The sequence below is a fragment of the Corapipo altera genome, unplaced genomic scaffold (genome assembly GCF_003945725.1).
Source record: "Corapipo altera isolate COAL_440 unplaced genomic scaffold, ASM394572v1 164, whole genome shotgun sequence".
In the NCBI taxonomy this organism is placed as follows: domain Eukaryota; kingdom Metazoa; phylum Chordata; class Aves; order Passeriformes; family Pipridae; genus Corapipo; species Corapipo altera.
Window position 1 is genome coordinate 1,412,193 of NW_020884969.1, and position 23,346 is coordinate 1,435,538.

At 43.7% G+C, this 23,346-nt stretch overlaps 1 protein-coding gene across 11 annotated transcripts in view; it reads right to left on the minus strand.

Annotated features, from left to right (window-relative positions):
- The window catches only part of HMBOX1 (homeobox containing 1), a 112,611-nt gene that overhangs the window by 20,491 nt on the left and 68,774 nt on the right, over window positions 1-23,346 (minus strand). For all 11 annotated transcript variants that reach the window (XM_027665075.1, XM_027665083.1, XM_027665080.1 and 8 more), the window contains 2 exons: window positions 21,608-21,718; window positions 14,107-14,260 (listed from right to left, as the gene is read on the minus strand). In XM_027665075.1, the coding sequence (XP_027520876.1) occupies window positions 14,107-14,260; window positions 21,608-21,718 (265 nt within the window). The remainder of the gene's footprint in view (window positions 1-14,106; window positions 14,261-21,607; window positions 21,719-23,346) is intronic.

The following is a 23,346-nucleotide window of genomic DNA, read 5'->3' on the forward strand; positions in this document are numbered from 1 at the left end:
GGGTGTCAACTGAAGAGTTCACCCCACAATATAAAGTCATTTCTATTTTTGACAGCAAAATTAAAGCTCAGAGATAACACTCTGCACAGATAAACTCTGATGGAGCCGAGAACTGCACCGAAGGCACCGTCCTCTCCTTCCCCCAGGACTGCAAAACAACCAGGCCAGGCTGGGAAGTGCAGCTCCCTGGATGCAAGGGAGAACTTCAATTCTGCCATTCCTGCAGCAAAACAAACCTAAGAACAAATCCCCAGCCCAGAAAAAACCCTCTGCTGAACATGGTGGCTACGGCTCTCTGCTGTTTTCCCCACAGCACTACCCCTTAGCTAATGGATTCCATACTTCCACGGATCCACAGGACTGGAGAAACCACCTGACCTCTTCTACAGCTCTGACCAGAGGTTTCTCAGCTATTCTGGCATTAAGCCCAGATCTTCTGTTTGACCTACAGAGATATCCAGTCCCTACATGAAAAATTGGGGTTTTATCCAATGTAGAACCTTTACCATAACTTTAAATCACCTTTGGAACTAAACTGTAAAAATCCTCGTTTTTTTAAAACCTGCATCTCATTCCCAGCTCGAGCTTTCAAGCCCAAGGTATTGCCAGGGAGAGCACAGTTTTTAAGCTTCTCATTGTAAGAAATGTTTCATTCCTGTACTCCTCTTCATGGCAAGTGCAAATCTGGAGGAGATCAACAGGACTAGATCACTTAGAGCACCAGACGTACATAAACTGTAATTATTTCCCATGTCAGGATGTGTTTGTGTGTGTAAATTCCACAGACACGTCAGTCAGTACACATTAAAAAACTTCATACAATAGAGCTGGCTCTATTCTGGTTTTACAAATCAGTGCCTGAACTCCAAGACAATCATTTTACTGATGTTTCTTAGCAGGAATCTACTCTACAATGTAGATTAAAACGCCAAAAATACACCTTGCACCGGAGTGGAGAAGCTGTATGACCTTCAGAGCTAATGCAACAACAAGCTTTTCATTTTTAAACATCACTTTCTCAGTATTTTGACAGCGGTCTCAAGGACCACAATCCTATCAAGCTGTTAATATTATCCTAGAATTTGTTTAAAAACAGAATTAATTGATAATAGCTCTGAAAGCCTCACACTTGCAGAAGATAATCTGTGCCTCCTAATCTCCAGCACCCTACTGTCGAGATAATTAACAATTAAAAAAAAGAATAGTTGAGACAGTGGAGGTGGTGATTTACTCTTCCTTGTAATTGGATTTGGTGATAAGAGTATTTTTGAAATGACACAACAGGCCTCTTCTGAACAGAGAGATTTGGAGTTTGGAGCAATTTGTAACACACAGGTACCTCCTGCTTAAGGCACCTTGAAGGCCCTGACAGCAGACAACAGCTACAATTTGGACTATCCTTAAATTTAGAGGCATCACAGACCCCCTAAGTCAACAGTGTTCACTAAATTGTTCCTAAAACAAAAGGAAAAGGGGAATTTTTTTGAAGCCAGCAAGAAACCAACATGATAAAGTGAGAACTGTTCTATAATATTTCAACAGGAGGTTGGTGTGAGCGAACAGCACCTTCAAAGCTCTTCCTAACAAGGCATCCAAGCATGAGTAATGGGATCTCTTCCTCTCTTTTATTTACTGGCAATATTTAAATTGAGACCTACATGCTACAGGGATATTTATGTGGATTAAATCCTCTGGACTCAGAGACTGATAAACAAGGCCTTTATGAAAACAACTGTGGAACAAACAACTCCTCTTCATTTTCTGATTTGGGGCAGGGGAAGAGTTATTTTAGTTGCATCCTCTGGATTATCTGGTTCTCCCGAGGCAAGCAGAGCTCAGGCAGGGTCAGCCCATGGATGAAACATCTCAAAAGGGATGAGGCCCTGCAGAAACCAGCCCTGGCTGGTTCCCACCCGCTGGGAAGGGCTGTTGGTGACCCACCATTCCAGCCAGAGGTCCCCTGATCGACGCTGTGGTTATCGGAGATACCATCTGCAGGCCAACAGAGGATTCCAAGGCTTTATATGGCAACATGAACAAACAGTAAAACTTGGATTTTACACTGCTCAACACAAACTATCTTTTTCTGCCCTCCTGAAGAAAATTTTACACTCATCAGAGCCAGAACTCGGTTTTCAGCTCATCTGAAGTTCAGTATTCCCAGAAGAACAGCCTATCCTTCCCTCAAAATTGTGCTTTAAGGGAAGCTCAGGATTGGATAACAAAAAATGTGTGTACATAATGCCAGCAAGGCCCCTCAGGTTGTTCTTAGTTTAGCCTCAGTAAGGTCTTGTTTTCCAAAATTTTATAGTCCTCCAGGCTGGGAAACTTGAAGTCTCCCTTTGTCCTAACCCTCCAGGAGGAGAAAAACTCCAGTCCTGAGATTTGCGATAAAGCTTGGCTTGAGCTGACAGCTTCCAACATCATCACCAGCATTTCCCCTCAAAGATCCACGAGTTTTTATTTTCAGTTTTCAGGCTTGGACCAGACTCAGCTCAGCTCAGAAGAGCACTGACAGTCATCACTGCTGCTGCATTTTCAGAAAATAAAAAGGAGGATCCTACAGGATTCCAAAGAGAAGGCAAATTCCTGCAGGATATCCGGCACCTGAAGTCAAGAGGCTCAGGATTAAATCTGATTTTGGGCTCATTACATGTATTTTTAATGCCTGGTACCTCCAAGATCTGGGCTAGAACTCTTATCCCATTAATTGGTGTACAGACAGAAAGCAGGAAAAGGTATTTAATTTTTTAATATCAATCTATTGTCTGCCTTGCAACCTGAATGTAACACAACAGATGGATTTGAGCAACTGAGAATGAGAAATAATGAATGAATACAGGCCAGCAATGCCAGTTGATTGAACTACTTTGGTGCCAAGACCAACTTCCTGGGGTTCTTTGCAGACAACACAGCAAAGGAGGAGATTTAAGGGAAGTTTTAAGCCATCAGGTACCTCTGGGATCCTTGAAGAGCATTTCTCAGGTCAGGCAGCAGCAACATCTTGTCATTTATTTTTATTTATTTCCTAGAGATTATTCAGTAGCCATTTACCATCCATAGGGAGGAAATAGCTGGGTTTATTATCCAACTTTTTACTTTTTTTTTTTGCCTATAGGACTGTGAATTACCTCAGAAATGCTAAGCTCCAAAGACTACAAAAATTACTTCATTTACCAACACCCTTCATGCTTTGTATTCCAAGAGTGCTTTCCATACCCAGACCATCAGCTCCTTCAAAAGTGTTCTGAAACTGTCTTCTTTCATCTTATTAATATTATTAGAAGGTAATATTCTACAGGTAGCAGAGCAGCAAAGTTAAGAGATACAGACCCAAGAAAGCAGCCACAGAGCTGAGAAGCCAACTCACAGCTCCTGACTCCAAGATTTGTGTCCCCTCATGGTTTTTTCCACGTGTTTCCTCTGAAGTGTCACTGTCACTCTCCAGATCAGCTGAGTTCCCTTGGAACAGTCTTTTTGGGAGGCCTGACTTGAAGAGTGCTGGTAGTGAGGCTCCAAAAACAATTGAGGAGTTGCTGACTGTATGTCTAGAAAAATTAATTATTCCTGTCATTTTTGGGCTCCAGTGAAGTATTTGATGAAGTGACAAACGGGAAATTATTCCTAATTTTGGAAAAGACAAATGTGAGTATAACTATGAGACAGGGTAGGAAGAAACATATAACCAAGAAGGAGACTAAAAAATGAAGCTAATGGCTTGGAGGGCAGTGATCAGTGATACTCCTCAAGTATCATCTTTGGATGATATCTTAAGAAAAACACTTAATGATCTCGACACAAAGTGTGCACATGGCAGTGAAATCTGCTGATGACAAAGTCAGAAGCCACGTCAATACAGTGAATTGAAGTACCATAAAAAGTAATGGACAATCCTGAGGGCAAGAACTAAAGAGAAATGTAATGGTGCAGCTTCCAAGGTCACCCACTTTGGGAAGAACAACTCCACAGACACAGAAAGATCATCAGCTGGAAAGACTGTTTTCTGTGAAGGCCCTGTGACCAAAAGACAAAGTGCAACAAAAACACCAAAAAGGCAAAGCCTGACAAGAGCTGAGGATGCTGCTATTCTCAATCCAGGAGGAAAAGTATGAGGAAAAGCATAAGGAAAAGCATTAAAAAAAGAATTCTATGGAGACAGGCTAGGAGAGATGGGGGTGTTCAGCTGGAGAACAGAGGATCCAGGAAGACCTTGGAGCCCCTTCCAGAGCCTAAAGGGGATCCAGGAGAGTTGGAGAGGGACCTGGGACAAGGGATGGAGGGACAGGACAAGGGGGAATGGCTTCCCACTGCCAGAGGGCAGGGAGAGATGCGAGATTGGAAAGAAATTTTTTCCTGTGAGGGTGGTGAGGCCCTGGCACAGGTTGCCCAGAGAAGCTGTGGCTGTCCCTGGATCCCTGGAGTGTCCAAGGCCAGGTTGGACTGGGCTTGGAGCAACCTGGGATACGGGGAAGGTGTCCCTGCCCATGGCAGGGAGTTGGAACTGGATGATCTTTAAGGTCCCTACCAACCCAAATCATTCTGGGATTCTGTGCTACTCTTTCCTTGTCAAAGAGCCTGTTGGGTAGCCACCCCCCATCAAGCTCTTGTGCCCTTGGCTGTATTTGCCTCAAAGATAGAGAATTTAATCAGATTCTGAAAAGGATATAATAAAGGCTCAGGGAAAGAAGAGAGGTTGAACATGAAACTGGAAGTCTCAGTCCAATGTTCCTGTCCAAGGGGTGTTAAGCAACTGAAAAAGCACCAGCACACGTACATAATAAGCAAAAAATGAGATGACTTTTTCTATATATTGTGTACTTATATGCCCTATTTTCTCATTCTTTTTTCTTTATAAGGAAATCGTATGAAAAAAACCTCTTTGGACCAGGTCCATGTCTTCTACTCTGTTGATGGAGTTCCTCACAAACAGCACAATATTCAAAACAAATTAAAACTTACACATGTTCCAAAGGAAAATCAACCATGAAAAAGGTCAGTTGGGCCACCCTGGAAAAAAAAAAAAAAAAAAAAAAAAAAAAAAGGAATAAAAAAGAACCTAGGATGTGGCAGTGACTTCTGTGGGTAAAGCCCATACAGTTCTCTGAGAGAACATTCTTTTTAGTCTCTTTAAAGCGCTCCACAGCCTGACCAAGGAGCCCATAAATACATGATGCAACACACTTAAAGGAGTTTTACCTAGGAATTTTCCTCCCTCACTTCTCCTTGTAATTACTCTGTTTATTACTTGTATAAAGACCTCACATCTGTTACTGGATGGCAGAGAATTTCCTTTAACTGAGGTAGGTTTGGATTCTGTTCAGAGAGAAGCTGCAGTGAGAGTCAGTAGGAACACTCTGCACAGTTCCAGAAACCTGGAATGGGCAAATCCAGCCGTGCTTCGGGCTGGATGGTGCTCCTGGATCCTCCTCACTGACAGCTGGATGCAGCACAGGCAGAGGGGACAAGGTGCCAACCTGATCACTGATTCCTTCTGAATGCTTTCCAGATCCCTCAGGATTTAATTCTGTAATTCACTCCAGTGGGTTTTTCCATGGGAAAAGTTACAGGTCAGGTGGATCCCGCCGTGAGGGATGGCTGCTCCTTCAGCTGAACTTGGACCTGGACAGCCCAATATCCCATCTAACCCAGCCCAATATCCCATCTAACCATGGTCTCCTTCAGTTCAAGGCCACTATCCCTTGTCCTGTCCCTCCATACCTTGTCCCAAGTCCCTCTCCAGCTCTCCTGGAGCCCCTTTAGGCACTGGAAGGGGCTCCAAGGTCTCCCTGGATCCTTCTCTTCTCTAAGCTGGACACCCCCAGCTCTCCCAGCCTGTCTCCATAGGCAAATGCTTTTTCAAATGCTTTTTCTCCAGGACTGGGAAGAGCAGCATCCCCAGCCCTGTCAGGCTTTGCCTTTTTGGTGCTTTTGCTGCACTGTGTCTTTTGGTCACAGTGACTTAACAAAGTCATTATAAAACAGCCACACAAAATGCAGCCTGAAGGTGTCAGGGGCCATCTCACACAGTCTGTGTGACAAGGATGTCCTGGCTTTCCCTGCCTCCTGAATTCATGGTAACAGCTAAGAAAACAGCAATTTATAATGATTAATATGAGCTTTTTGCTACCAATTCCTTCTGCATCTTTTGAACAGAGCAGTCACAGGGAGAAGAACACCATGAGGGATTACAGCAGCAAGTCAAGCACTGGCAAAGAAAAAAAGCTCAAAGAGAGAGAAATCACAGCACCAGACTTGGATTTTCACAGTGTCCTTACAGCAAACAGCATCTAGAGGTCTCAACATGATTGTAAAGAGCACTGGGCTCTGTGAATGGACAGAGCACAAGCCCTCAGCTCAGAGAAGTTGTGCCCTAAAATGACTGGCACTAACAGTTAATAACGTTCTGGAAGATGAATTATTTATACTGGATATAAATAAAGCAGGTATTTTTGAAATTCACAGCAATTAACACTCCCATGATTCAACTTTATTTGCTGTCTTAGGGTAAGGTACACGGAAAGGAACAAATTCCAACCCCTCACATACATGAGTGCATCCGAATTATTGTAATCCTTCAGGAAAGACTGTTCAGAGAAAAGCTACTCTCAGTCAATACACAAAAGTGATCAGCAAAAAACACAGATGCTGGGCTGGAGGTCAGAGAACAACAGGAATCAGACGCAGCTGGTTGTATAAGCTGGAATATTCACCCTGGAAATATGGAAATCAGTTCTGCTCAGGTCCCTGCTCACCTGCCCCAGGTCACTAAAAATTGAATGTAGGAATAGAAAAGGTCCGGAGAAGAGTGACAATTAATATTATTAAAGGCAAGGGAAGCCTTGGCATCTGAGAAGAGATAAGAGAGTGACTGTTAAGTTCAGAGAGGAGATAAATGAGCAGCACATTGATAGCAGCACATACTGCAAATGATGAGGGATAAATGCAATGTTCTGCCTTGTTCTTTCTCATGATACTCAGGCCAAAGGGACCTTGGACTTTTTAAACACATTTTAGCATTTAAAATGAAACCAGGTATAATTAGTTCTCCAGAAGTACCCTGAAGACCTTGGCAGGATTTAGAAGGAATTACATATTTATGTGAATAATAAGAATGCCCAGAGCTACAATAGCAGGATTAAAAAATATATATATACAGGATAACAGATAAGACCTTTTGTCCACAGCCATATCAGCTATCCAGGTGTGAACACCAAGTATCTCAACTGGTCCTGCAGAAATGCAGGAGAGTATCTGGACTAGAGAAGAATTCCCTTCCCTAAAATGTGGGTTTACAGCACCAGGCAGTGCTGTTACAGGTCAGACTGACAAAGTTCCTTTTTGTAAATGTTGATTTCAGTTATTTTGACCTTGGCAGATACAAAAATTTTATCTAGAGTCTGCTGCAAGGAGCTGCCCCTCCCACAGATCATCTCTTTTATTATTAAAAAAAAAAAAAAAAAAAGAGAGAACACAGATACAAAAAGCACCTGAGCTCTCTAAAAAGGAAAATAACTCATTAAGTGCTGGATCCTTGAGGAAACCAGAGTCTGGTGAGACTTTGGACAGACATCCTTGGATTCTACTTTACTGCCTGCAATCTGCCCAACAACTGGGATTTGCTTACAGCTGATTAGAATAGGAAGCTTGTATATTATGCATGTCTGAGAGGGAACAGAGCTTGATCTGATGCAAAATAAGGAAGATCCTGTGTCAAGCAGAAAATGGCTGCTCTTGCATTTTATGAAGACATACAGCAATGACCCTGAGCCAAACCACTTGAACTTTCAGGCAATAAAAAGATCTTGCCTGGGTCTGAATGGCAAAGTGAACTTTGCTGGATGCCTTTGCAAAGTGCCCTCGCTCAGATCTCAAAGCATTTCACAGGCAAGAACTGCAAAGATCCTAAAAAAAAAAAATCCAAAACCAAAAAACCACACTCCCTGAGTCTCAAAGGACTTAATGAAGTTGAACCTCCCACTGCAAGTTGCTGACTAACAAACACCTTATGACAGAGTAGAAAGAGCTGGAAAATAATGTAAAGAAATCACCTGATGTTTCCCTCTGCATTAAGATCAAGTGTCTCAGAACCATCCTGACAGATTTCAGCTGATTTGCTCCTGAGAAATGTTCCGTAATTCCCGCAACCTGCTTAATGCTCCACCATTCCTGAAGTCAGGAAGTTTTTCCTAACCCAAATATTTCTTGGCAACCCAAAAACTGGAGGCTTTTAGCACCTTTGGTTTGGCTCAGCTCCAGAGCAGGTAGGAAATATTTTATAGTGAGAACAGCGAGTCACCAAAAGGTTCAAGGACATCTGAGGGTCACAGGGACGGCAGAGCACAATTCCCAGCACTCCAAACCTCCCAGCAAGGCCAAGAAAGACGAGCAGCACTCTGTGGACGTCGTTATATTGATGAGAAACTGATGTTCTGTTCCTAACAATGTACCAGCCTAATGGAAGAGGCCGAAGGACACGACTTCCTGCTCTGTTGGCAGCTTGGAAAGGGAGAGACGCAATGAATCCCAAACTTCAATCTCCTCCAAAGCCTTGCACAGGAAACTTAGATCCCCTATGGGGCCGGTATTAAGGTTCTGCTAGAAGACATAACTAAGAGTAATGGGATAAAATTAACTAAGAAAATTTCCTAACTGGATTTCAGGAGCTAATAGAGCTCTCGTTTTCCCCAGGGAAGCCGTGGAAGCCCCGGCGCTCGGGAGAGCTGCAGTAATAGAGCTTTCACAATCGGAAGGATTTCTAATAACCCATGTCAGGGCTGATATTGCCCAGGGCCAGGACCATGGCCAGGACTCCATGGGCCCATCCCAGCACCACTTTGTCGGGAACAGGGATGGAGGTGCCTCTTTCAGGAGGGTAAAACTTCCATAGTGTAGAATCACGGAATGGTTTGGGTTGGAAGCGACCTTAAAGATCATTTTGTTCCAACCCCCTTCCAGGGGCAGGGACACCTTCCACTAGCCCAGGGTGCTCCAAGCCCTGTCCAACCTGGCCTTGGACACTTCCAGGGATCCAGGGGCAGCCACAGCTTCTCTAGGAATTCTTTTTCAGTTCCTCACCACCCTTATAGGGAAGAATTCCTTCCCATATCCCATCTAACCCTGCCCTCTGGCAGTGGGAAGCCATTCCCCCTTGTGCTGTCCCTCCTGTCCCTTGTCCCAAGTCCATCTCCAGCTCTCCTGAAGCCCCTTTAGGTACTGGAAGGGGCTCTCAGGTCTCCCTAGAGCCTTCTCTTCTCCAGGTTAACCCCCACAACTCTCCCAGCCTTTCCTCATTGGACAGGTGCTCCATCTCTCTAATCCTCATGGAACTAATCCATTCCTGCTCCCTGGAAAAATCAAAAGACCTCTCTTCCATGATGCCAGCACAACTGCCAGTATGGCCATGCTTTTAATGAAACCAGGAACTCACCCAACTCAAACCAAACAAAACCAGAACAAAACCAAGCAGATCAAAAAACCACCATGGATAATCCATCCATCTTTTGTTAAACTTCCCCTTCCTTGTGCTCCCAGCTGTGCATCCCTGTCCTCTGCCCTGGGACAGCTCTGGTACCCGTCTCCCTGCACAGTAAGATGAACCAACTCAGGAAAATGCAGGGGGAGGGACAAAAAGGATTTATTTTCCCTGAACTGAGCTGAACTGGCTGCTATTTCCATCAGACAAGAAACATATCTGGCACAGTGCAGGGTGGTAGGAGCAGGGAAACTGAGGAGGAGGAGGAACTGAGAAGGGTGGTGAGGCAGGATAACACCTAAGGATGAGCTGGTGACAAACTGTTAATTCAGCTCAGCTATAGCATGAAACTATACTCCTATCTCAGGAAATCTAAACCCATTTCTCTCGGGAATAAAGCCAAGTGAAACACCTGACTCTGTTTTGCCACCTATGAAATGGGGATAATGGGTATCTATATCATCTTAGTCTTATTTAATCTAAATACACCCTTTACAAAAGGAGTTTCACAAGCACAGACAAGTGTTAAAATAAAAAAAATCAGACCCATAAAATCAAACCAAACAACCCTCAACCAGAAAGCAAAGTCTCTGCTCCCCAGACAAACAGAAATACGTTCAACTGATGAATTATTCATTTTTGTTTAGGGCAGAATTTACAGTTTTTTTAATTTAATCTTTGGATAAAGTGTATACTTAAAAAACAACACTCAACTCCCCCTCCAGTCTTTAATGGCACTCGACAAAAGTGCCTTAAAACGGGTATAAAGTCACTGATTCTGCTGCCAATCTTAGTTATTCTGTTTGCCTGAAAAAGAAGATAAACCTCAACTCCAACACATGATTAGAGGAGAAGCACAAATCACTTGGGGAAAAAAATAATAATAAAGAAAATAAAACAAGACAACACAGCTTCGTTTAAAAAAAAAAAAAAAAAAAGAGAAAACCCTGAGGGAATTTTCTATTTCATGGTTCTAACGAGAGGGGTTGAAAAGAAGAGGTAAAGCAGAGAGAAGAAAAATAAAAATTATCTGTGGGACAAGAAGTAACAGAAAAAGAACAGGAAAGTGAAGCAGAAACGGGCTTTCAAGTTTAACCTGAGGTTTGCACAGAAAAGACTCTTGCAGGCTTAGCTCTGTTCCCAAAGGAGGGCAGAGCCACACGACAACACCAACACACTCAAAACTCAGCATATTCCACGGGCAGGAGGCTCCAGGAGGGAAGAGGTCAAGGTTGGTATCAGTAGCACAGCAGAGAGAAGGAGCTTTGCACTGCAGTTGTCTGAACCACACCTAGTCTGCAGTTAAATATAGAGCTTTACTTTCTGGAACTACTGCTCCTCTTAACCTTCACAGCATAAATATTGAGAGATGTGCTTAAAAAAAAAATTAAATAAATAAATAAAGGGAGAAAAGAGACCCGAATCCATTGTCCGAAATCTAAGCCCAGAGACTAATAAACTACTCTGGGAGGATTCCAAAAAAGCAGGGAAGACTGGAGAATTGAATTACACAAACCACAAGCAGCATTCTGGAAATCCAGTATAAACCAATTAGTTTCTTTAATACACATATCCTGTACACAGACACTTAGGTACATCAGACATCTAAGTGTATGGCCCTAACTCTAATCTTAATCCTATCAGGTTGGCACCAATATAATAATTAATTGCACTGGAATTTTTGTTGATTTCAATATTTAAAAAAAAAAGAGAAACAAGCCCTTCAACCCTCACCCTTCTCATTCAGCTCATGGGTCAAATCCTGACTAGTGCTGTGCATTTTCAGTGCTCCAGGAGGCAAATCCCTCTAATTTTTGCAATCAAATTCAGGTCCTTTCCCTGAAGTGCTCTCAGCTGGTTTGACACACTGACTTTTAGTGATGGCAGTTCTCACCAACTGAATACAACTCAACAGCACACAATTAACTGACAGAGCAGGTCAACACCCCCACCCTCACCCAAAAATTGTTTATACAGCATTCCAGTAACATCCAGAAGGAAGAAGTTCTGCAATACCTACACAAGAGTTTCCAGTAAGGTTTAGATTCAACCCTCTTATCTTCAGGCTTTAAACTAAATGACCAAAGTCAGTTCTAAGTGCAGAAGGCAACCAGAGAGGGAAGTGCTTACAACCCTCATAGGAATTGGATGGAATTGTCTCCTGCATCTCTGTTCCTCCTTGCTGGACAGTTATCAGCTGAGGTTCCCAAAGCAGCAGGACATACAAACACAATGCAGTGAACTTGCACTTCCTGGAGGAAAACAGCCCATTAAAGTGAGATGCCTCCATTCACAGTCAAAATTTAATCCTTGGGAGGAAAATGCAAATTACCCAACAAACAGCACCAGCCCACAGGCAATGCCAACCATCCTTTTACTGGCCAAATGCTTATTCCTGACCCTGTGGCATGGAGGAAACCCCATCTCTTGGGCCAGACAGCCAGGAATCTGGTTACCTCCATCCTGCTGCTGTTATGAGTCACATTCTGGACAAGCCTGGAAGACTCCAGTGACTTGTAAGTGAAATTCGTTCCTTTCTTCCCGGGGCTCCCAGAAGAGCATTTTTCTCCCACTCTTTCAAAACCTGTCACATAAAACAGCTCATCCCTCCAGCTCTACTAGGCCTACTAAAGCACAACAGTTTAACAACCATATTCCCAGCTTGCTTTATGGTGTAGTTTTATTGCCATACAACACTTTTACTGTGGCCCTGCCTTGAATGAAACTCCTCAGCCCTGATTTCCAGCACCCCACACAAGACTGGGAAACTCAGCGCTCACGGTGACCTACCAAGGGCTTGGCAAATTAACATTAAAGCCAGGTTTAAGGCAATGTGGCAGCAGCAGAATAAGAAGAAAACCCCAGCAGCAAAGACCTTACAGAGCACAAGACACAGAGAATAAAACAAAGAAGAAAAGAAGTTAATGAAAAATTAAGATCGAGCGATTACGCATCTGCATTCATGACTGGGTGATTTCAAACAGCACTGATTTGCTTCTTTCCATAACCAAATCCAAATCTCACACCTTTCTAACAGACACATCAAACCACAGGTTCTCTGAGAGTGTCTCAGCAGAGACAGGCTTGAGGAGAGGTGTGGAGGAGGAAAGGGTAGTGCTGGTTTGCTCAGCTCTTCCTCTGCTCTGTGTTCCCCCACAGAGGTGTCTGAGGCACAACCAGGATTCAAACAGCAAATCACAGCAGTTATTGCACTTCAGGCCAGATAGAAACCAAAAAATGAAAACAGCCACGTCCAAAGAGCTCTAATTCTACTTCAGAGTAACTATTTCACACACAGAGGGTTCATCAGGAGATGGTGCTGTCCTGAAGGCACACAGAGATGTGGTGCTTTTGTCATTTTACATATCAGGACAGTCATACAAGCATTTTAAAGTGCTAAAGATCCTGTACTGCCTCTGTGGAGGGGGACACCAGAAAAACACAGTCCTGCACAATCAGATCCCAGGACTTTGCATTAGTTTAGTCCAGCAAAGCAGAACATTTTTCAAATATTCCCTTCGGGGAAACATCCAGTCTAAGCTGAAAATATCAATGCAGTGCCAGGTCAGAATAGGGAAACAAACACTTAGTTACTGGTTCCAGTCCTGCAAAGACCCTGTGACAGCCTGTGCCCACACAGAAGTGTGTCTATCCTGTGTTCCCGAGGCAGCTCAAGATTTCAGTCTTAGCTCGGCCTCAGCTCCTGCTCCTAATCAGTTCCCCAGGCCCTTGTGCAAGCAGGAGGGAAGAAAAGCATTATAGAAATGGTAAAAGCACATCCCACAGATCTGCTGGCCGAGGTGTTGCTGGAATTGCAAACCAGAGGAGTGTAGCACACACATGGTGCTTCCATGGAAAGGAAGCTCCTCCTGCCCTCAGAGGAGAGAAAACTCTTCCCAGCCATTTAGCCCTGAACAGAAACAAGCATTCATCCCTAAACTACATCTGAGTTCACTGGCCCTTTCCTGTTATACAACATTATCCACAAAAGAGACATTACTGTGAGCAGAGGGAAAGGTAAAGCATGCCCAGGCTCAGAGTGCTCCATCTCTGCAGGACTGGAGGGCTGGGAGCTCTAATGATCACCTCCCACTCTGCAGATGTGTTTGAAAGATCCACTTTGCTCTGTGCTGCTCCCAGCTCATGCAAAAGGGTTGTAAGAGCCTTTTTGGACAAGGAATCTATGGCTTGTTAGGCAAAGTTCTGCATCCTGAGCGATCACAGCGCTGTCAAAATGTCAGTACCAACTATAAAATACCCGGATACACGATGAGGGGAAATCAGGAGAGTGGGAAAGGAGAAATGCAGAGTGTAAAGAGAGTGCAGATCCCCACCAAGAGGCTAAGTGGAAAGGTTTCTGCAAAAGCAAAGGAAGAGCTGAGCACCAATACTCAGCTAAAGACATGATGTCCTGGGGGCTACAAAAAAAAAAAGAGAGATTGTCCAGAGCAGTGTTACATTTTTTTAAACAACACAAGAGGTAAAACAGCTCCTCCTACTCTCTAGAATCAATTACAGGCTTGCATAATGCTAAAACACACCCATGAAAACAGTGCTGGTGTTCACCAGAGCAGGCAAAAGGACACTTGAGTTGGGTTTAAAACACCCACCTCCAAACCCTCAGAGTGACCTACCTTTCCATGACTGCCAGGCACTCCTTTCTCCACGTGAACCGACTGCCTCGCCGTAGTCTGAAGGTCCCAGAGGTAGCTGTGACTGGGGGAGGCGTCTGTCTCCATTCTGGCTCTTCTACTGGGATAGGAGCTGGTCTCATGCTTAGTGTGGCCCCTAAGAATAACAAATATTGTGGGGTTTAGAGGGTTAAAAGTCATGCCCATCCTCTCATTCCTGTTCGTGGAAAAAAAGACAAGACAGATGGTGAAACCATTCACACTAAAAAAGTAAAGCACTGTCAAACAGAGACACCTTAAAGATACACAAAGGGTTGCCATCCCCAACCTCCAAAGCCAGAGAGGTACCAGGTGACCATGGAAGCCTAAGGAGACATAACTGAGCTGACAGGCACTTAGGAAGAGCTGTCGTGTCTTCATCAAGAGGAAAGGGGTTGTACAGAAAGGGTGAGCTGTGCCCCAGCTGGGATTTATTTAGGCTGTGCTGCCACCTGGTCTGTCATAAAATGGGAAACAGCAAGTTCTGTTTAATTTTACAGCAATGTCAGGAAACAAAATGGAAAATTTATACCAACGATATTTCAGTGTGTCCAAAGAGCTGAGTGAACACCTGAAGCAGCTCCACCAACAGAAGCACAACCTGTGGCCTGTGCAAACATGGGCTCACGGGTGCCAGGGGGCCTGGAAAAGTCACTGAAAGCAGATTAACACCACAACTTTCCTCTTCTGCTCCCCTTCTGTGGATGTATTTCTCCTTTCAATAGCTCTGAGCTGGAAAGCATCAAGCACGAGACAGGACTTGGCAAGATGCCTTCAGGAAAGGCCCCTTTGAAACTCACCCCTGATTCTTTCCACAAGAGCCTCTCAGTTAATAAATCAAGATAAATCAAGGCACACACTGGGAGATCGATCTTTCATACATCCCCGGGTGAGGACGGGGAACCTGGACAGGACAGAAAGCAGGGCATGTTCTGAAGGACAGCTTTGTGCTCAGTGACTTCCCCCACAGGGAGGGAAGAGCTGTTCTTGTGTGCAAAACAGAAAGAAGAAAAAAAAAAAAGGTGTATGAAAAGATAAATCACCACCTCTATCCCACAAGCATTCTGAGCTCCAGCGGAATTCCTGCACTGGGCAGATCCAGGAGGAGCAGCTCTGCTCACAGAATTGTGCACACACAGACAGCAAACCCCTCTGGGTTGGGATTCAATCATCCAAACAGACTGTGGTAGTGAAACAACACTGCTCCTCTAATACACAACGGGGTAAAAGGGTCAAGGGAACTTAAGAGTTTAACCAATAAACAAATTCCTGCAGCTAAAAAGCAAGAAATGAGCTATTTAGGCACTTGGCTGTGCTCCCTCCCAGAAATGCACACGGAGTATTTTCCTCACTGCATCTGTGGCAGGTAGTGGAGCTCCAAACAATTTACAAATGTTACCCAGGAGGAGCCTGTAGGAAGTGAAGCCCCACAATCTCTGCCTTGCACACACAACACACGGTGCCTCTCACTAATTCCCAGCTAACGAGCCCACACAGATTACTTGGGTTTTATTGAAACATGAAGTATTTCCTATAGTGCCAATTTTACTGGGAGGCCATTTCAAGGAAAGCTCCTTATCTGGTTTTTCTAGTACTTGCACACTTTAGGGGGCTAGGTGGGTGTCAAGTTGCCAAGCTTTAAATACACTTCAAAAATTGAAAAACAAACAAAAAACCACAAAACGTCCCTCCTTAAAATAAAAATTTAAAAAAAATTAAAAAGAGACAGGGAAGAACAGGAAAAGAAATTCACTTTCCCTGAATTGTCTTAGCAATATAGTTTCCCTAACTGAAGGTTTAATTTCATAGGGAGAATATAGGAAAACCAGTGATGCCCAACATCAAGGTAAGTCCTTCCGTGAAATTTTTCTGAGATTTTTCAGACAGAGGCTGAAAAAAATCTGCATTGAATGCATAAATTTGCTGCTGCTGCTGCTACTGATATGTTCACATACTGAATATAACGTACTTTTTTCATTTTAGTAGCCCTGCTGGATCAATTTACCTATTTCTCTTTTCTATGGGGTAACATCAATATCGGCAGCAGATAAGAGAGAAATATGCTGAGAATTACAAGCAAGTACCACAAACAGAGAGGGAAGGATCTGAATGCATAAAGAGACCCAAAATGGGTTTGGATGTACATGTGGAAAGAGTGGACATGGGATGCTCCAAGGGTTGGAGCCCCTGTGCCCTGGATGCAGGCTGGGAGAGCTGGGGGTGTTCAACTGGAGAAGAGAAGGATCCAGGGAGACCTTGGAGCCCCTTCCAGAGCCTAAAGGGGCTCCTGGAGAGCTGGAGAGAGACTTGGGACAAGGGATGGAGGGACAGGACACAGGGAATGGCTTCCCACTGCCAGAGGGCAGGGAGAGATGGGACATGGGGAAGGTATTCTTCGCTGTGAGGGTGGGGAGGCCCTGGTACAGGTTGCCCAGAGAAGCTGTGGCTGCCCCTGGATCCCTGGAAGTGTCCAAGGTCAGGTTGGACGGGGCTTTGAGCAACCTGGGACAGTGGAAGGTGTCCCTGCCCATGGCAGGGGTGGAACAAGGTGATCTTGAACCAAAACCATTTATGATTCCTGACATTCACTGCTGCCACATTTGGTGAGGTAACTCTGGAGCTTTTCTTCATCTCCCTCAATTCAATGAGTACTTGGAGATCCCGTTTATTCTGCTGTTCCAAAGCTTCATTCCAACCTTCTCACCACCCAGTTCCACTTCTTTATAACTTAAGTTACATCCCAGTCACCAGTTCAGAATCTTTTTATAAACCCCTCAAACAGCTTTTAAGAAGAAGAAGTGAAACTTCTCTCCTGAGCAGACAAGAGTGGAGAAAATGCAGCATGAGATTTTCATCTCAGTATATGCATCAAACAGCCAGACATCTCTCAGGGGTGTAGAGGTGAACTGTCTGGGAAGAACTGCCTTCACAGAGGGAAAGCAAAAGTGGCATCTCTCACTCCCTGCCAGTGCTGAGCACCTTTTCCTGCAGTGCTGGGTTTTCTCTGTGCAAACCTGAATTCCCTCAAATGCAAGGTATGACTTCGAGGATCCTGCAGGTGGGTTTTTGGAGAGAGGAGGCAAGATTGGTGCTTCCCAAGTGGAATGCAGCTCTCTCTATACCCAGAATTCCTCATGGAGAAGGCCTGCCTTCTCTTGGCACATCCCAGACACCATCCTGAAGAAAGGGAGTTGCTGTAAGAGCATCACATGCAGTTGCTGATCCCCATCACGTGCCCCACAGAGGCCCTGCCACAGGGGCAAGGCACAGGATGGTAACTCTGAGCCTCAGGCATCTCCCAGCTCCAAGGAACCATTTCCTGGCAAGCCTTTGCAGCAAGTACCTCTCTTCCACTGCACTGATAAGAACAGATGTCTCACTGTATTTTTAGCCAGGCTGACCCCAGATCACACAATAAACACCTCTCAGTTCCTCCCGAGCCAGGGTAGATTTGGATCAGCAGCAGCACAGCAAAAAGTTCCCTCCAGAGCTCCTGACCTGGATGAAAAGAATCAGAGCAGGGACTGTTTGCTCTGGGAAATAGCACATCATCAACAATCCATTCCCAGTGCAAACCCCCTGATTTTGGGTAGGCTTTTCTTTTAGAGCTCAACAAGAACTGCTGGGGGAATAACACAAGACATGCTACATCTTGACAATAACTACCTTTCTTTTGCCCTTTTGTTCAAGGAGCAAGAGCAGAGGGTTCTCTTCAAGGTGACCACAGCTGCCTTCCCATTACAGAAGACTGGCAGAAATAAATACCCAGCCTAAATGGAAGCAGTCTGTACCCATCTGTAACTTTAACACATCATTTCTAGGTGCCAGCTTCACTTTGCACTACAAGAGGCAAGAGACAAGTTAAAGTTACTCCATAACAAACTTTCCACATTGTCCAAGACCCAGTGTCAGGTAAACTAATCAGGGTAACAACTACCAATCTAAAAAGAAATATTTATTTATTTAAAACCCACAGGCTCTGAGAAAAATCAGTCAGAACATTGCAGGACTCTCTGCACTCATATACTGGCTTCTGAAATATATACTATTTATCTATTGCCAAAATGCTCTCAGTCCTCCACAAACCACAGGACAAGTGGTGCCTGTCTGAAAAAAGCGCCATCTAAATGAAAAGCATCCCTATTAATTGGATTAAAGACCTTTCAAATACTTGCATTTAGCATTGACTTCTCCCCTTCAACAAAAAAACTGCCTTTCACCCTAATTGGCAACTCCTCCCAGAAAAATTTACAACCAGTAGAACACTGGAATTCACAGCATTGCCATTAACTCCGACATCACTCCTACCAGGAAAACGTTGATTAAGACATTTTTGAGCAAGATTATTGCAAACAGTAGGAAAAGTGGGTGGGTTTTTTTCCCCTGGTCCATGAGATTTCAGCCTCTCTTGCAACGTTCCAGCCTGCTGCTGTCTGAACACCCACCACCAGAGACAGGAGAAATACAGAAAGTGCCCATGCAAACCAGCAATCAAACCCAAGCAAGGAACAAACAGCACATTCAAGAGGTCAGAGAAAGCTGGAAAAGAATGGAAGTGATGGAATTGCTGAGTCTCTTCCATATAGGAGCACCATCTGAACAGCAGCAGTGTCCTGAAACTGCCTTAAGGCTCCCCAGCATGAAATTCTTTGGTTGGCAGATGCAAGAGAGCTTGTGGATGATTTAAAGCATTATATAGCACCATTCTATTTGAAAAAAAACCCTAAAATAAAATCTCTTTTTATATATTTATAAGTTATCTTTTGCTTATATAAGCACAGTAAAAGACAGGCCCTGCTGTGAGGGGTGTCACACTCAGGGAATGGGGCTCACCTTTGTTGAGGAGATGGGAATGTGGGATAGAAAGGTGAATTCTACAAATTGTAGAGAAAAACTGGCAGAGCCAAGGGAAGGCTGCAGGCCTGCCAAGAGATCTCCAGTCCTTTCCACACAAAACAACTATTCCTCCTTCCCAGTTTATAAATAGATTTTATCTGCTGTCCTAGTCCTTCAAAACTGGTTCAATTTTAAGTGAAAGGTTTTTTTCCATTACACAAATTCAGTCTGGACTTACTCTGAGGGTCCAGCTTTGCATGACAAGGAATTAAAGAAATTGGGGAACTAAGTAGTTCCAAAAAACCTCACTTTGCCCATTGGTAACTCAAACATGCAGGTGTTCTGCACAGAGACCTGACTCTGTCACTCAAAGGACTGAGGTTTTGTTCCCAGCAGCTGGAATTGGAAAAGTTGGGAATTCTGAGAACAGAAAGCCAAATGCCACTTCTTAGCAAGCAAGCAAATAGAAAAAAGCACATGCCAGTCATTTAATCTCTCAAGTTTCCTCCAAGGAGGTCAACCTTTCACACTCTACAGAGAGTGCAGTGATGGCATCACTTCTTTGGGAACGTAGCAGGAAGTTCCACTGATTTCCTCATTTTCTGGCTTTAGAGGAGGCAGTAGAATGTACTGGTTTGTCTACTAATCACAGGATACTCCAAGTAGGATCCAAAACTTCGGCTCTAAATTGGTTTTGTAACAGTGATTTAAATCCAGAACTCTTTGAACAAGGTTGGTACTTTCCAGAAGACACTTGTTAATTATCTCCTGGCTACCTGGTCTGACCTGCAATATAGTAGATGGCAGTAATTCAAAGCAGTGGATGATCCTACAATAAATAAATAAATACAACCCCATTTTCCTCAAGCAGACTTTCCCCACAGCTGCAGGAAAGCTGAAGGTTCCTCTCTTTACCTCAGTGCCTTAAAAGAAACCAAATGTTATTTGGTTCTAAAAGGAATTTAAGTGCATCCAAATAGTCCCTTTGCTTAGGCAGAGGAAACAATTTCCCTTTTACACTTCTTGAAAATGCTGTTTAAGATTTCTTATTGGGAAAAAGGTTACACTCAAACAACCCCTCTTCCAGGAGGTTTTCCATGTGTGTATAAAGAAAAGCAGAGATTTACGTGGACTCATTTCAATTTAAGCCACATCCTTCAGTGTTGAAAGTCTTCCTTCCTTAAGACACTTCTCAAGAGCAAAAGGACAAAGGAGATGTGAGCTTGTGGATATGGGGAAAGAAAGAAGGTTAAGAAATAAAGATTTCAGTGCTGAATTGGACAAGATTTCTCTTATCCCAGCAAAGATTGTGATTTCTTGAACAGCTTCATGCGACACTGTCAAGAAAAAATGCAAAGTGACAGGAAAGATCCACACAACAGGTTTCATCTGGAGCAGATTTTTGTGGGTTTTTTTCCCCAAAATACACTTTCCAAAACCCTCTAAGTTTCTCCACTACTTTGGAGGTAACACCTTCCATCAAAGGGAAGTGTCTGGGAGTCACTTTGCAGGGTACAATCCCAGCCTCTCCACGGAGCTGATACTGGATGCTTGTACCCAGGAACTTTGCTGATGCTGAGTGTCACAATTCCAGCCAGTGCAAAAACCAAGGCTCCTTGGCACTTTCATTCCTTAAAACAAATTTCTAGATGCTTAACAGAAGAAACAGGCTCAGCTGTCACTTTGAACCCACCCAACTTAAATCTGAGGCAGTCCCAGGCCAACTGGCAGCTGGAGCCTCTTGATTTTCAGCTCACACACAAAGCAGGGGTTTTGAGACTCTTGTTTTCACTGGAATTTTTCTTAATAGAGTTCTGGGTATTGAAGCCAAGCTTGCATTAGAGAGCCTGAGTTTTAAATTCCTTAAAACAATTACGCAGTTAATTTAATCACGCCATTGTTTAAAGGAAATTAAACGTAAATATTTTGATCTTTACAATAAAACTGCTAAAGGGAAAAAAAAAGAATTGTGGTCAAACAAAATCTGTGGAGAAGAACAATGTGAGGAAATTAATTCAACTGTGATGCTGAAGATTGCTGGTTAGTTAAAGATAATGAGGAGCTTCACTTCTCCTTTTATATTCAAGATCTATTTTGAGATTTGGAGAGGCAGGTGGGATTTGAAAGACACATCTCCAGTTTATCACTGGAACTATCAACATCCCATCCAGGAGATCCAACTCAAAACCCTCTGAAGTTATCCCAAAGATCCTCTCTGCCAAACTGTGGATTTTTTGCTGCAACTCTGTATTATGCAGCCATTATTAATGTTTTCTAATTGTTCATTCTGAAGAGCCTCAGCAGGTATTTCATTAATTAACTGACTGGAACTCCATTGACAGCTTCTGATTCCCAGATTTAGTTAGTGGTGGGAGGGCAAGGCAAGTATCCATGACTGAGGAGCTGAACAGACAGCTATGGATGAGACAGAGCTGGATGAGTCAGCTCTGGATCATTTGTTGAGAAGTAAAATGAAGATCTGTTCCCACCCTCCCAAAAATTACACCGTTCAGAGGAAGAACCTCTGGACTACCCCAGACAAGAAGTAAATTATCAGTGATATAACAGTGATAAAAGGTTTCCATTCCATAAACAAACAGCAGGAGATGTTTAGGCTGTATTTGTTTACCAGGATTTGTCTTCTCAAGCTGGTACCATCTGTAAAATGCCCTTTTCTTCTGTTCACTCAGGTCCGACCCCTGCTGCAACAGCCAATGGGAGATCCGGCTCTGACTGATCCCTGCAAAAACCAGAACAAAACACAAAAAAGGAGAAAGAGAAAACTTGTTATATATAAAACATTTGTAGGTGGTTTTTATACTGATAAAAGGTGTTGCCTCACAAAGCCCAGGAACCTGCGGTGCTTGGATCCCAGGAAAAGCAGAGCTGAAGCCTCCCTGCCCTGTCCCAAACTGCCTTAACTTCTCCCTGGTGTTTTTTTCATCCTTACTCAAGGGACATCCTGGAATCTGCCCAATCGACCCACAGGCAAAAAGGGTGCAAAAGTGGGAAGCCAAATCTACCAGCGACTCGAATTGTCCACAACTTCCCCGACTCTTAAACTTCTTCATCTGTGAAATGGGAACAAGTCCCTTCCCCACTGTTACACACATATAACCATAGTTAAGAGATCGTTATCACTCGATGCTTGAATGAGGGAGATAAACACAGAAACAGTCTGTGTGATACAGATCAAATCAGCCCAGAAATGGAGCAAACCAACTGTCAGCAGCTGGAACAACGGCCAGAAAACAACCCAGGAAGGGCTGCCAGCAAAGCAGGAGTAAAGCTCTGGGTATCCAGGCATGATCAGGGACAAAATATTCCAGTTTTTATAGCAAGATTTCTAAGAGTAAAAAGGGGGAAAAAATCATAGAAGGTAACACAGTTATTTCCAAAGCCTGACAGCGAATGAAGGATCAATGCAGAAAGGGCAAAAAGTGATTAGGAGGGAAACTAAACAAAACAAGAGGTTTAAAAGTGCACCAGGAGGTGAACTGTAGGTTCACTTGGCAACATCAACAAATGTATAGTTTGCTGAATAATTGCAGCAGAACTTCAGGAAGAACAACTCCCTGTGCTTTCCACAAGGCTCTTCAGCCACCAGGAAGGGTTAACAACATCTCAGCTCTCCTGAGAAGTGAAGTTTTAGGAGGTGCTCCAAGTAACAATATACTGCCAACACCACCTGTGCCACCACCTGCTTGGTGATAATGCCCAGGCAGGTAGAGGCTGGTTCTCACACAGAAACCAAACTCCCTGTTCCCTCTTGAGATGCATCAAGGTTTTGTAAGATCTCATAATCATATTTAACTCATGAAAAACAACCCCCTGTAGTTTTACTGCTTCCAATCTGGGGGTTTTACTGTGCTTTTTTTCTGTGTTGAACACCAAAGGCAGTTAAGTTCTCAACTTGACTCTCAGGTACCATATTCAGGTGGGTTTACTCCAACCAGATTTTTAAAATCATGGGGTTTATACTCTTAATTGTTCTTCCTTAAACGGAATTCTGGAGGCTATGAAGTTTTAATTATCCTGGGGAAAAGGGGTAGGAATGTTTTGTTTCAGAGGCAGAAGTTTACTGCTATTCACCAGGGCTGTGCCCACAAAACAGACCCTGATTTTCTTAAAACCCATTCCCAGAGACTGCCTTGCCCACAACTGAAAGAGCTCAGGAACAGCTGGGGCAGCCAAGAGTTGCCTACCCCCAGGGCCCACACTGAGATCTAAAATTGAGTTTATATTACAAGGGAAGTGGAATTATTCAACCAAGCAGAAATCTTAGATCCTGCCAAGTTTACATCAAGTAACAGTGGAAGTTACAAGTTAATACCAAAAGAAGTCAATGTAAGTTGGTGATATCCTCTG